Source organism: Herpailurus yagouaroundi, unplaced genomic scaffold, assembly GCF_014898765.1.
Source record: "Herpailurus yagouaroundi ecotype Mexico unplaced genomic scaffold, PumYag 163, whole genome shotgun sequence".
Classification (NCBI taxonomy): Eukaryota; Metazoa; Chordata; class Mammalia; order Carnivora; family Felidae; genus Herpailurus; species Herpailurus yagouaroundi.
In genome coordinates this window covers 25703305-25718665 of record NW_024412404.1, presented here as the reverse complement: position 1 = coordinate 25718665, position 15361 = coordinate 25703305, and the positions used below count along the sequence as shown (strand labels likewise).

Genomic DNA, 15361 nt, shown 5'->3' with positions numbered 1-15361 from the left:
TAATGTTTCTGTAACATCATCTATAAGTTAATAAATATAAAGAGTATCCTTTTAAGCCAGGAACTCCTAGTGAGACTCATCCATTCCAGTCTCTGGTTGCTCCTAGTAAAGGCCTTTCTAGCGTCAAGAATTTTTGGAGTCTTCTGATGCAAGTGTGGTTTTTCCTTGACGAGAGTAGCTCCAGAGTTAATGGTCCAGTCTCATCAAGCTGGAATAAGACCAAGACCTCCAACCGAGCTTTACTCAGCCCTCTCTGAGAATCTGGGTGAAGTGTTCCATCGATTTCCGTTTCTTTTTCCCTCAGCATTTTCTTTTTAACAGAGCCAAGGAAAAACCGTGGTAATGGGTGTTATGGAAACAGAGCAGTGACCTAAATTCACATTTATGTAGGAATTTGGCAAAGTGCTTTATTCCCTTTTAACAGAGTTTTAAATGATTAACCCTTTTATGTCATTAGTGTTGAAGGTTTCTAAATTCTGTATTCGTTTTTGGGTTGTGGATATAGTTTGAGACTACTTTTGGTTATACTTCAGTTTTGTTTTTTTTTTTCCTACTAGCAATGTCTTAACTTCATATCTTGGTTTTTTATAGTGTCTGTTCAAGAAAGTTTGGAAAGAAAATTTGGAAAGCATGGTGGAACTATTCCTGTTGTGCCCACGGCAGAGTTCCAAGACAGGATATCGGTGAGTGTGCTGTGACAGGATTACACTTTCCACACCCAGCCAGCTCTTACTTTAGACCCAGGCCAGTTGATTGGGGTTATGGGTGGTCAGCAATATGACAGTGATGATAGGCTCTGTGTGTGCTTTGTACACTCCTCTCTCGCTACATTCCAAATGTGGAGTAAGAAATTTCGTTTAAAATAAATATATTTAATGGTTCTTCCAATCTTGATCCTTGTGCAATACAGATGACTCAACAGGTGGTTCTAACCTAATTGTGCAGAATTACTATGTATCTCTTCAGCTCCAGAGAAATAGAATAGAGAAGTAAACATTAGGGGCGCCTGTCTGGCTCAGTCAGAAGAACATGGGACTCTTGATCTCTGAGCCCCACGTTAGGTGTAGAGATTACTTAAAAATAAATAATTAAATGAACTTCTAAAAAAAAAAAGAAAATCCTTAAAATAAAAACAAAGTAAACATTAAATTGAACTATATGAAGAATTGAAATTGCTATGTGGGCATGAGTAAGAGTGAAAGAAAGCAGGTGTGTGTGAATTAGCTGTTGACGGGACTGAGTGGTAGTGCTCACACGCCATGAAGGGAACTTCCCCAGTAAATGCCAGAGACTTGAAAAGCAGAGTCAGGGGCGCCTGGGTGTCTCAGTCGGTGAAGCGTCTGACTTCGGATCAGGTCATGATCTCACGGTTTGTGAGTTCGAGGCCCATGTCAGGCTCTGTGCTGACAGCCTGGAACCTGCTTCGGATTCTTTGTCTCCCTCCGCCTCCTCCTCCTCCCCCTCCTCTCCCTCCTCCTCCTTCTTCTTCTTTCTCTCCCTCTCTCTCTCTCTAAAATAAAAGTAAAACATTAAAAAAAGAGAAAAGTCATAGGAAATAGGCCTAGAAAGGAAAGTGTTCAATCTCATTGTTAAAGAAATACAAATTAAAATAAGGTTTCTTTAATGTATTAAACTAGCAAAAACAATCGATCATGACTCACCATGTCTGTAGCGAAACAGTTGTACCTTTATTTTGATGACAAGGCAGATTGGTGCAGCTCTTTAGAAATTTGAAGAGCTATTACAGTTTTCCTGCCTGTTGACACTATCCTAACATCCCCCCTGCAAATTTATCCTAAGGAAATAATTCTAAAGGAGAGAAATGGCTCCATGTAAGATGATGTCGTTGGAACGGTGTTTGCAGTCAGGTTTTTTAATTAGGTTTAATAGTCTACATATACATGGCAGGGAAATGGCTAAGTTGTAATATATCTTCTGAAATGTTCAGTCATGGAAAGTAATGTAAGATTATATTACAACATGGGGAGCAGGGGAAGTTAAGGTTTTGTTTTGCAGAAGAAAAGATGCTTTTGCCACTCAGGGTATTAACCATTCCCCTAAATGAACCTTCATCTTTCCCGGACCATGTCTCTGTTAGCTGCGGTCCCTCTGTCTGCGGTGCCCTGACCCGCTTCCTGCTCAGGTAGCCCGCCCCTGAGGATCCCGCTGTGGGCCGGAATCGCACACATCCTTCCACCACACGTATCCAGGCAGCCCTTGCTATGGCCACCACCCCTAGATGGGCTTCTTGCTCCTCCCTGTGGTCGCCTGTGTCCCAGCCCAGGCCTGGCATGCAGCTGTCGCTCAGGCCGAAACCTGAGGAGGAGTGCAGAGGAGGACAGCCAGTTAGTTAGGGAGGCAGCCCAGTGGCTTGCTGTTTGTGCTCTCTGAAAATAACCTTTGCCAGGACACTGGCCTTTCAGTGCTTCAAATTCCGGACCTTAATCCTGTGTCTCACCTCTTACTGAATGACTTGTCGCAGGAGTTTTGTAGTAAGTTTAAAAAACAGGGTTTTTTCCCCAGCTCCTTCCCTCTAGTTCCCCCTCCACAGCCGTGCTCTGGCCCTTCCAGGCCCCACATTATTGACCGTCTTTTCACTGTCCCCCGTCACCCCGGGATGTCCTCCGTTCTCTGAATTCCACACTCCGTCATTACGGTCACTCCGGCTTGTTTTGCTCAGCATACCCCTTGCTGACACCCGGACTCTCATGAAACCCAACCGTGCTCCCTCCACACCTGCAGCCCTGTCACCGTAATCCTGACCACGAAACTTAAGTGCGCAGCCGGTGCTGTCCGGCAGTCATCCTACTTTTTCCTGGTCTTTCACTTTCTCATTCTTCTGATTGGCTGTATCACACGTTCTCCTCTTCTCTGTCCCCTGCACTCCAGCACCTGACCTGGGATCTGCCCACAGAGAAAACAGCAGTCAGAGAACTTCCCAGCACCCAACTCCGGGCGCCTGCACCCTGTCTCCTGTCACAGAGCGACTCCGTGTGCCTGCATCTAAGCCCATTCCCAGCTCCCCGGGTGCACTGCTCGAGTGCGCATCCTCCCCCTCCTCCATCATCAGTCACTCCTATCAGCGTGCCGAATGCGGTCTTAAAACAAAATGCATCTCAATCCCAGCTCTCTTCCAAACTTTGTTCTTGCCGTGTGCATTTCCCTTTCCCTCACAGCAGACACCCTGAAGAGTTGCGTCCATTGCGTCTCCAGTTCTCCTAGGCTCAAACATGCCCTGGTGCCCGCCACTCCGCCACAACTCGTCTTGTGCAAGCACCAGCATCACTAGATCCAGTGACCGCTTTTCTGCCCTCATCTTACTTCTGTCAGCACCTGCTATCACGAGTGATCGTCCCCCCTGAAGCTAGTCTCCTGGCTTCCAGAACCCCACATCCTCACTGATTTTCTTCCTGCCTTTCCCTCACATTGCCTTCTGTGATCCTCACCACCTCTCCACACTCTTAACATGGGAAGGCCCCTGGCCCTGAATCACTGCTCTGTCTGAATTCAGAATCTTTGTGATCTCACCCAGACTTCCGGTTTTCGGCCCATGTGTAGGCTGCCTCCCCCGACTAGAATATAAACTCCACGAGAGCAGAGAATTTTCATTATTTGTTTTCTGCTTTGTGCCCTGTGCCTAGAAGAGTGCCTGGCACGTAGTAACCACTCCATAAATGTTTGATGAGTAAATGAATGAGGGAGAGAAAGGCAGTACTGTACCTGTAGAACAAGTTTTTTCTTCCTAACTTAGTAGGACAGAGCAAGGTTTGACCCAGCTGTTTGTTAACAGATACAAATGTATATAGAAATACACCTCCTGGCATACAGAGTGCCAACTACGTGAAGATCAGAGTACACATGTTTGGGTGGTGATCCACTTTTAAGTTTTCATCTCGCATAGCAGGATATATGTTTGATAGCTAGGTAGGACATACTGGAATGGGGCAGTAGTTAATTGTCCTAAAATTGTATTGTAATTTGTTTGTTTATTTATTTAGAGAGAAAGAGTGAGTGCACATGTGCACCTGTGCACAAGCAGAGGAGGAACAGAGAGAGAGAATCCCAAGCAGGCCCCACTCTGTCAGCACAGAGCCCAATGCGGGGTTCAATCTCAGGAACTATGAGATGTGTGACCTGAGCCAAAATCAAAAGTCAGACGCTTGACCAACTGAGCTACCCAGGCTCCCCGTCCTAAAATTTTAGAAAGCGTTCCAAAAAACAAATTAGATACTTAGAGGAATCCATTGATACAAATTGACTTACAGAAATAATTGGCATTGGAACGAGATGAGCACTCCTGAGTACACAGCCGGGTTTCTGCCACAGAGCACCTGTTGGAGGGGGCCACACTCCTTTCTGTGCCTTGTGCGGTGTCCCTGTTAGCTGGGAAGCGGAGATGAACACTTGTTGCTGTGGGCATCTGTGAATCGGGTGGGTGACCAGTGCTGGCCTCACTACTTGCCCTCCTGTTTCTTGTGCGTACTTTTCTGTGTACGTTCATTTTACCATGATCTTATTTCAGGAGTATCTGTTCACCGTCAAATGCAATGAAAACTAAACTGGGGTTAAAGCACAACTATTTAGCTATCAAGATACTGTATGGAAATTAAATGCATCTTTGCCAAAAGACAAAACAATTCTGTCTGGCGGTGTATTGACTTGAGAATCCCTTGTGCTCTTACAATTGAAGCGTGTCTTTGTGTGGTTTTGTTAAACTTCTGGTCTTTTCCCTAACAGGGGGCATCCGAGAAAGACATCGTGCACTCTGGCTTAGCTTACACTATGGAGCGTTCTGCCAGGGTACGTGTGCAATGCTGTTTGCCTTTCTGCTGGTGACCTGCAGCACAGCTCAACCGTGTCACCTCAGCTGCCAGATTGTGTGTGCTGTGGTCGAAGACAGCAGTCTGTTTACACGTTCTTCATTCGTGTGTAGCAAAATGCATGCTTGTTCAGTCTTAAATGACGGGCAGTGTTTTCAGGGTGTTCAGTATGTCTGCCGGGCTTTGGGAAATAAATGGTAATACCAGGTTAGGCGGGAATGGTGTTCGGCAGTTAGCTTTAGCTAGACATCACACAGTCAGCCAAACTGGATTGCAGTTGAGTACACCACTCTATTATCGCTACAGGAAACTACCTCACTGGAGAATTTGGTATAAACAAAAGGTTTTTTGACCCCTTGCTCCTTATTTCAAGACCTTAAACGCACTTTGATGCGTTTCCCTCATTTCTTCTTGAGTTCAAACTCTGTCCACCCACCCTTAAGTTGAAATAGCATAAGCAGCCATTGATGATGTTGCTCGTTGTTAATTTGTTACAACAATTTGTTGTCAATACAACTGATATACCGTAAATTCACCCTTTTAAAGTATACGGTCCAAAACCTTAAGCATATTCACAAAGCTCCAGCACATTTTCAGCACCCCATTCTGAGTTTTATAAAATTATCACCAAGTCTAACAAGGAGCTTACTCCAGATAACAGGGCGTCTAAAGGCCGGAGACAGCTCACATCTAAAGAGCAGCTCCTTACTGCTGCCTAGTCAGTGGCATACTTTGGTTGCAGAGAACAGGTCCTTCCTGACGGGTTTTGTGCCTAAGTCCTACGCTGCCGTGGTGGCCGAGGCTCCTCGCACCGGGCCCGCCTGTGCCCCGCATGCACACTTCACCGTGTTTTCTCCTGCCTTTCAGCAAATCATGCGCACGGCTATGAAGTATAACCTGGGGTTAGACCTGAGAACGGCTGCCTATGTCAACGCCATTGAGAAAGTCTTCAAAGTATACAATGAAGCCGGTGTGACCTTCACCTAGATGGAGTGTGGCTGACCTCTTCACTGCCCTCTTCCCTCTTCATCTGCAGGCCCTTCACAAGTTTACATGTAACCACAGGAATCTGTCTCTCTCTCTCTCTCTTTCTCTCGACTTAATAGATAATGGACATCATTCTCAACAAGTCAGTCCAAATCAGGCCCTTTGAGAAAAAAGAAATTAAGGTTAGGGGATCATGTACAAGCTGATGAATATGAACATAGAAATTACCTAAGCCAGAGAGCGATTTGGGTATTTTGCCTTTAAATGAAAAGTCCCTTCCATCCGGCTATACCGCCTTGCTCCGCGGCTGCTTCCCAGTACAGCCAGAGCTGTGGCCAGGAAAGCACCTGTCATCCAAGAGCAGTCAGTTGCTTATTACTTCAGCTCTGGACAAGTCTGAGACGTGCTGTAACTTTGACACATCCAAGTAGCAGGTGTGTGGCATTTTCAGAAGGTGGCATGGTCCTCAAGTGAGTTACTGGTATTTTTACATCAGCAAAATAACTCAATTTTACAGATTGCAACAAAAATAAAAGCTATTTCTCTTTATGCATTTTATTCTTTTAGAATAAAATAAGTATGTGCTGCTGTAATAAAATTGCCTTTAATCACTTAATAAGCCTAACCTTGACTCAAGCAGTGAATGCCTATAAACATAATAAATGAAAAAGCTAGTATTTTTATAACATAAACAGTATCATTTATAGCTTATCAATCATGTATTGTCCAGCAAAAATAAAAGGCCTGATGGAGAATTAAGTTATCTTCATAACTGCAAATGATGGAGGCTATTTTTGTTAAGACTGTCAGAATTCACTAACCACAATTACGACATATAGTCCAAAGAGTGCAGTAACCTCCTTATCATGTTAATTAATTGTTCTCTGTTGAAGATCTACTGTGTTGTCTAATTGAACAATAATTCAAGTTGAGCGTCCCAGAAAAAATACCACTTGGGCTCCCACTTTGGAGTCTTGCTGGCGACTCTGAGCCGTGCCAATGGCCCCGACTCGCCCTGACTTTGTGTCCTCTGTTAGAGGCCTGTATTCTGCACACAGCTTCATTACCAGTGGGCTGAAAACAACCTTGGGTTGAGTGTTTTGTTTGGGGGTTATTTCGCCAAGGCCTTTTGAACAGTAGTGTCCCAATGAAGTACTAGATATTATTTATGTAAGAATGAGCTTTTTTTTTTTTTAAACGACAATATCCTTTCAGAAATTTCTAACTACTTTGTAACTGCATGACTTAACCTGGTGATAAAAGCAGTTATTAAAAGTCTACCTTTTCCAAAGCTTATGTTTCTCTTCTGTGTTTTTATATTTGATAGTATCTCTTTTAGTAAATAATAAAACTACAGTTGGGTTTCTAAGGACTTTTGCAACAACCACCTATATAACACTTCTTTCCACTACATTATGAGCTGCCCAGATTTTATTAGTGAATTCTTTTGTGTTTCATTCTGTTAAATAGTATCAATGGCTATTCTTGGAAGAGGTTTTAGTGCTCAAAGCTGATATACTGAAGTAATTCTTAGTGTCTCTTTTTAATGAAGGACATTTTCATCGATTGGGGTTTTTGTTTTTAATAATTTAGCCACAGAATGTAACAACTTAAGACAGAATACTAACCGTGGTCAGCAGAACTGGATCCTAGACCCGACTCTGCCAGTAACTTAGCTGCCAAATCTGAAACTTACAGCTGGACTCTGTTTTGTCCTGATTCTGTCCAGAACATCTCTGCGGTTCTGAGTCGGGCAGTGGATGAACAAGCCCCCTGGGCACCGTGGACACAGTGAGCCCTTCCCCAGCTGGTCTGTCTACTTGCACTCTGGGTGGAGCTCTAACATGTGGGGTTGCAGAGCGATAGGCAAACAAGTCCCAGCATATTTGGAACCGGGCGGGGCAGTCAAATCAGGTCATGTGCAAGAGGGATGACAAGTAAGTCTTCGCTGTGGCCTGTGGCTAACATTAGGACTGATTTATAAGTGGTTTTTTAAAGATTAGATACACATCGATGTGTTACCAAGATTCGTGTGGGAAAACCGGTATTGTGCTTGCTGGCTATATAAAGACAACACGGTGCTGGTGTCAGCCTTGGTTTCTGGGGATTTGAGTTTGAAAATTCTGGTCAATTAGTCTTTCAGCTTCACTGAAATTTTCTAGTTTATTTACGTTTATAATTCTTTCAAAAACTTAACATATAATACTCTAAAGTTAAATTGCTTCTGAAAGAGCCATTGACAGCCTGTGTTACGCTTGAAGAATGCTGCCTCACGAACCTCTGCCCCAGAATGTGTTTAATTACCCTGATAGGGAAATGAGACACAAAAGCTTGGCTTTTGGGTGTTGTTGTTGTTGTTGTTGTTGTTTTAAGCAGTGCTTCTGGCAGCTCAATTACTAGAATTGGTGATTTACTTTAAAAAAAAAAAGAAAAAACCTTAGCATCTTAACTCGCAGGCTTTAGGTAAATTCATCGATCCCTAAACATCTCTGGTAGACCTTCTTAGCCGTGCTACACATTAAAACAGTCAAAACATGGCACGTGAAGAAAACTACATCTGTGAAGCTGGCACAGAGACCCCTGCAAAAGAATTTTCTTTAATTTTTTTTCTTTGTAATATGGGCGTTCTGATTTGTTTTTTTTTTTTTCACAAATAACTTTTATTGGCTTCTTTGTTTTTTAATCAAAGCTTCCACAGTGGTTTAGACAGTTTCTTAACCTCAACACTATTGACGTTTGGGGCCAGGTAGTTCTTTGTTTTGGGGGCTGCCCTGTGCTTTGTAGGGTGCTTGGCAGCACCCCTGGCCTCTGCCTATTAGATGCCGATAGCATCTCTCAGATGGGACAATCAAAAATGTATTCACATTGCCAAATGTCCCCTGAGGGGTGCCTGGTGAGAATTACCGGTATAGAGAGCCAAGTAGTTCTACAAGTCTTACCGTGAACAACAGCTTATCCCTCCCATCTGTACACCCCACCTCACCATTCTCTACGCCCCACAAGCAACCACTTTCAGCAACTTTAAATGTTTCGTTTTCATTGTATTTAAATCCTTTGCTCATTTTTTAATTGGGTTATTTTTTTTTAATGTTTATTTATCTTAGAGACAGAGTGTGATTGGGGGAGGAGCAGGGAGAGAGAGGGAGACAGAATCTGAAGCAGGCTCCAGGCTCTGAGATGTCAGCACAGAGCCCAATGCGGGGCTCAAACCCACGAACTGTGACATCATGACCTGAGCCAAGTCAGACACTTAAACAACTGAGCTACCCAAGCTCCCCTAATTATATTTTTATAATATAATTTATTATATAATATATATTATATCATTTTTATATAATTATATTTTTTGTTGTTGGTTTGTAAGAGTTCTTTATATTTTCTGGATATGTGACCCTTATCAGATATATGATTTGTAACTATTTTATTCTGTTGGTATGTCTTTTCAGTTTTTTGATGGTACCCTTTAACACAAAAGTTTTTGTGGTTTTTTGGCGGTGGGGGGGAATTTAGAGAGCGGAGAGCAAACTGGGGAGAGGAGCAGAGAGAGAGAAACTCAAGCAGGCTCCACACTCATCATGGAGCCTGATGCGGGGCTTGATCCCAAGATCCTAGGATCACAACCTGAGTTGAAATCCAGAGTCAGGTGCTCAACTGACCAAGCAACCCAGGTGTCGCTGTTTTGTGTTTTTTTGACAGAGTCCCATTTTATTTTTTCTTTGGTTGCTATGCTTTCGATGTTACAGCTAAGACACCATTGCCCAATCCAAGGTTACACAGGTCTGATGAATAATAACAAATGTTTGAAGAATTAACACAAATCCTTTTCAAACTCTTCCAAAGAAATAGAAGATGAAGAAACACCTCCTAACACCTCCTAGGAGGCCAGCATTATTCTGATACCAAAGCCGGACAAAGACATCACAGGAAAAAGAAAACCACACCAGTATCCCTTATGAATGCGGACACAAAAATACTCAGCAAAATACTAACAAACTGAATCCAACAGTTCATTACAGGTGTGTTACACATCATGACCAGGTAGGACTTCTCAGGAATGCAAGGGTGGTGCAACATAAGAAGATCCATCACCGTCACGTTACGCTCCATTAAAAGAATAAAGGGAAAGAAAAAACACCTAGTCATCTCAATAGATGTGGGAAAAGCGTTTGACAGGATTCAAGACCTCGTAAGAAAACAACCAGCTAGGAACAGAAGGAACTTCTAAACATGACACAGGCATTTGCAAAAACCCACAGCTCCCATCATGCTGGTGAAAACCAAAGTGGTATCTACATGCAGTGGAATATGAATGAAGCCAGATGCAGAAGGTCACATGCTATATAAGTCCAGTTATGTGCCATATCCAGAATAGAGAAATCCATAGATACGGAAAGCAGATTTGTGATTGCCAGGGCCTGGGGGGACGGATGGGGATGGTCAGGAGTGATTACTTAATGGGTAGAGGGTGTTTTTCTGAGGTGATAACAAAGTTTTAAAACTAGGAGTGACGGGGCACCTGGGTGGCAGAGTCGGTTAACCTTCAACTCTTGATTTCAGCTCAGGTCACCATCTTGTGGTTGTGGGATTGAGCCCCACGTCGGGCTCAGCACAGCACAGAGCCTGCTTGGGGTTCTCTCTCTCCCTCTCTGCCCCTCCTCCACTTGTCCCTTCTCTCTCTTGCACTCTCTGTCTCTCTCAAATAAACTTAAGGGGCGCCTGGGTGGCTCAGTCAGTTAAGCATCCGACTTCGGCTCAGGTCATGATCTCACTGTCTGTGATCTCGAGCCCCACGTCAGGCTCTGTGCTGATAGCTCAGAGCCTGGATCCTACTTCAGATTCTATATCTCCCTCTCTCTCTGCCCCTCCTCTGCTCTCTCTCTGTCTCTCAAAAAAAAAATTAAAAAAAAAAATTTTTTAAGTAAATAAACTTAAAAAAAAGACCTTAAGAGTGATAGTTGTATAACATTGTGAATGTGCTAAATGCCACTGGACTATACTCTAAAACATTTAATTGTGCATTATATAAAATTCACTTAAATTAAAAATTAGTGAAGGACTACCAAAAAAAAAAAAAAAAAACCCACTCAGCATTGAACCTCAGGAAGCATCCAGGGAGTCTAGTTGCAAGTTGGCCAAAGTTTCTGAGGACACATGTTCACAGCAAGTATCCTGTTGGGGGGGAGCAGCAGTGGGTCCTGCTCTAAGCACACCCTCCCCTGGGAAGCCTGGAGTACCAAGTGTGAGCACAGACCACTGTGCTCAGGGAGTTGCAGGAACCCGGGGCTGTGTGGACCTTTTGAAGCTGGGGGACAGGTCGAGGCCTGGGTCTGCCAGGTCTCCCCTGATGACAGCAGGGTCAGCAGCATGGAGTGGTGGTCCTATGGGTTAAGGGGACTGTGCCAATGTGAGGTGAAAAGGCTGTGGTTGCTGGATATTAGAACTCCTGGTTGACGTCTCTCAGCGCTTCGAATAGGTTACCCTATTGCCTCTGACCCCTGGTTTTTGATGAGAAGTCACCTGTTAATCTCATTGAACCTCCCTTTTCTGTGATGACTTCTTTTTCTGTTTCAAGAGTCTCTCTTTGTCTCTGGATTTGAACAGTTTGATTAGGACATGCCTAGGTGATATCTATTTGAGTCTTCCTCCTTGGAAGTCTAGGTTAGTTAAATTTTCATCAAATTTGTTTTCAACCATTATCTCTTCAAATACTCTTCCTGCCTTTCCTCTCCCTCTGGTACTCCCATTGTGCATAAGGGGGCATTCTTGACAGTGACCCACGTCTCTGAGTCTCTTCATCTTTTTTGGTTCATTTGTTTTGCTTTCTGTTCTTCAGGTTGGATAATCTCAAGGTATCTTCAAGTTCGTGGAATCTATCATATGTCTGCTCACATCTGATATTGGGCCCTCGAATGAATGTTTTCTTTCAGTTGTGCTTTCAACTCTAGGATCTCTATTCCGTTATTTTCGATAATTTCTATCCCTTTGTTTGTATTCTCTATCTGGTGTTGATCTTACACTTTAATTCTGTAAATGTGGTTTCCTTTAGCTCTTTGAACATGTTTAGAATAACTGATTTAAAGTCTTTGGTAATGGGGCGCCTGGGTGGCTCGGTTGGTTAAGCATCTGACTCTTGATTTCGGCTCAGGTCATGATAGCACGATTTGTGGGTTCAAACCTCACACTGGGCTCTGTGATGACTGCACAGAGCCTACATGGGATTCTCTCTCTCTCCCTGTCTCTCTGCCCCTCCTCAGGTCTCACTCTCTCAAAAGAAGTAAATCAACTTGTTTTAAAAATTATATAAATAAATAAACTTTAAAAAATAAAGTCTTTGGTAGGTCCAATATTGGGGCTTACTCAGCCACAGTTTCCATTTTTCCCCCTTTAAATGGGTCATAATGTCTTTCCTTACAAATCTTTTTTTTTTTTTCCAGAAAACTAGATGTATTAAATAAAACACTGTGGCCACTCTGAAGTTGGATTCCAGGCCCTTCCCCCTAGATTGCTTGTTGCTTTTTGTTGTTGACCGTTTGTGTAGTAAACTTTTCTAAATTAATTCTATAGTCTGTTTTTGTTTTCGTTTTTGTTTTTTGCCGTTGAAGTTTCCACTCAGCTTAGTGGTCAGCTAATGATCACACAGATTTCTTTAAGTACCTAGAACCAACAGGTCTGCCTTCTTTGCCAGGGAACTCGTGCAGGTTGGGCCTCACCTCCAACACTCAGCTCGGCAGTTTATAAATCTCTGCCTTGGTTTCACTACCTGCTTGCACAGAGCCTCAAGATTGTTTAGAGGTGAGAGCTTTGAGCCTTCTCCGGTCTTTACTGAGCATGCGCACAGCCCTACACATGTGCATGGACTTCTAGATTCCCAGGAACATGTTGGAATTTTCAAAGTCCCTATGGATATCTCTTTCCTCAGGTTTTCCTTTTAAGCTTTTTGCTTAGCCTATTTTCCCAAACTGTTATGTACCACCTTTAGCACCCACCAACTTAAAAAATTGACTCTGTTCTATGACAAACAGCCCGAGGGAAAAGGCTGCTTACATTAAGTGAGCTCCTAGTCTGGACAAATAGAGGCAGCCTTGCAATTGGGTCTTCCTAGGAACCACCAGTCAAGTGAAATAATCACAGTTCTCTGTCAATGAGGCTTTGAAGGAACTCCAACTCTGTTCAGTGCTTTCCAGTAACTGCCAGGCTGTTGGTTTTCAAGGCTACCATGGAGCTGGAAAAGGTGGGGGCGGGGCATGGGTGGCACAGAATAGGGTAAGCTAAAAACATCACAAAGCTTGCCATTCTTAACAAGATTTTGTTTATTGAATCTGTTCTACGTAAATGATCCCTGGATGGCTGTAAGCCTTTGGTTAAGAATTCTGAAAAAGTTGACGGGAATGCAAGCTGGTGCAGCCACTCTGGAAAACAGTATGGAGGTTCCTCAAAAAAATAAAAATAGAACTACCCTATGGTCCAGCAGTTGCACTACTAGGTATTTATCCACAGGATACAGGTGTGCTGTTTTGAAGGGGCACATGCACCCCCATGTTTATAGCAGCACTATCCACAATAGCCAAAGTATGGAAAGAGCCCAAATGTCCATCAATGGATGAATTCATAAAGAAGATGTGATGTATATGTACAATGGAGTATTACTCGGCAATCAAAAAGAATGAAATCTTGCCATTTGCAACTACGTGGATGGAACTGGAGGGTATTATGCTAAGTGAAATTAGAGAAAGACAAAAATCATATGACTTCACTTATATGAGGACTTTAATAGACAAAACAGATGAACATAAGGGAAGGGAAACAAAAATAAAAACAGGGAGGGGGACAAAACAGAAGAGACTCATAAATATGGAGAACAAACAGAGGTTACTGGAGGGGGGATGGGCTAAATGGGTAAGAGGCACTAAGGAATCTACTTCTGAAATCATTGTTGCCCTATATGCAAACTAATATGGGTGTAAATTTTTTAAAAATAAAAGTATTCTGAAAAATATTCTGACTATATTTTTGCCAGTTTTCTCATTATTTTTATGGAGGAGGGAATTTTTGGAGGTCCCTGCTCCACCGGTTTCTCAGACGTCACTGTTGCTTTTTTTTTTTTATTTTTTTTTTTAACGTTTATTTTTGAGACCGAGAGAGACAGAGCATGAACGGGGGAGGGGCAGAGAGAGAGGGAGACACAGAATCAGAAGGAGGCTCCAGGCTCCGAGCCATCAGCCCAGAGCCCGACGCGGGGCTCGAACTCACGGACCGTGAGATCATGACCTGAGCTGAAGTCGGACGCCCAACCGACTGAGCCACCCAGGCGCCCCCACTGTTGCTTTTTATAGCACATTTAGAGTTTGTCTGAGGCTGATGTCATACCCTCACTGCACAACACACACAGTAAAGAGAAAGTGAAGGATGGAAGGACTTATTCTAGAACAGCACACTGCAAGGTGATGTTAAGGGAACATAGGGAGCGCTTCTCCAACTCTGTAGTGAAGGACAAATTTGTTTATTAATCTAATTCATCATTGTATGTTGTCCTACTTCATGTGACTAGTTCACATACAACTTGCCTTGCAAGTTCAACAACCAGAGCCGGTCTCTACCCTGTTCAACAAGAATTGTCTCCTGATCACACTCCTGGAGGTCCAGGCAATGTCACATTGTTAGGAAAGTTTCTGAATGCTCTGTTTTTTCACTTATCTTGTCACCACGTGGGAATAACAAGGTTTGCAAACCAGTAAACTTTGAGTAGCACTTAACCTGCAAACGATCTTGAATAAGCTAGTACAAGGCCTCCTCGACAACATTTAAAAGTCTATCTGTGTTGGTTTTCCTCTTAAATTCAAGCATCACGGAACTATGTAATGCAGAAAATGCAGATTCCTCATATTCCCAAGGACACAGAGATGAGCACTGTTAATATGTTTGCTATATATAAACTACCAGTTTTTTTTCCCCCATTCTTACACAAGTATGTGTTTGCTTTACAAAAACTAACTCTTTCTACATATGTATTTTACAACTTATAACTTATTTGGACATGTTCCTATATGGTACATGCACATTTTCGTCATTCTTGACAGTTATAGGGTATTCCATTTCATATATACATGCAATAATTGTTAACCAGGCCCTATTGGTGGCCATCCAGGCCCAGGTACCATTTTAAAGCTGTCATTACAGTCCACTAGAAGTAAGAGGTGTCAACTCTATATTATGCATTGCACCTAATAAGCAGAGCAAAACTTGCCATCCAAGTGATTTTTAAAATTTTTTTTAATGTTTATTTTTGAGAGAGAGAGAGAGAGAGAGACGGAGGACAGCGTATGAGTCGGGGAGGGGCAGAGAGAGAGGCAGACACAGAATCCGAAGCAGGGTCCAGGCTCTGAGCTGTCAGCACAGAGGCTGACGCGGGTCTCGAACTCACAGACCGACAGATCATGGCCTGAGCCGAAGTCAGATGTTTAACCAGCAGAGCCACCCAGATGTCCCAGCCATTTAAGTGATTTCCGACTGGCATGTTAGGGTGTTTCCAGCTCTTACTATTACATACAGGCTGC

The 15361-nt window shown here is 43.2% G+C and overlaps 1 protein-coding gene across 1 annotated transcript in view; it reads left to right on the top strand.

Moving 5' to 3' along the window:
* Window positions 1-7103, top strand: part of GLUD1 (glutamate dehydrogenase 1) — a 39199-nt gene extending 32096 nt beyond the window's left edge. The window contains exons 12-14 of the mRNA XM_040485648.1: window positions 592-683; window positions 4738-4800; window positions 5688-7103. Of these exons, the coding sequence (XP_040341582.1) occupies window positions 592-683; window positions 4738-4800; window positions 5688-5807 (275 nt within the window). The 3' untranslated portion in view covers window positions 5808-7103. The remainder of the gene's footprint in view (window positions 1-591; window positions 684-4737; window positions 4801-5687) is intronic.
* The last annotated feature ends 8258 nt before the right edge of the window (window positions 7104-15361 follow it).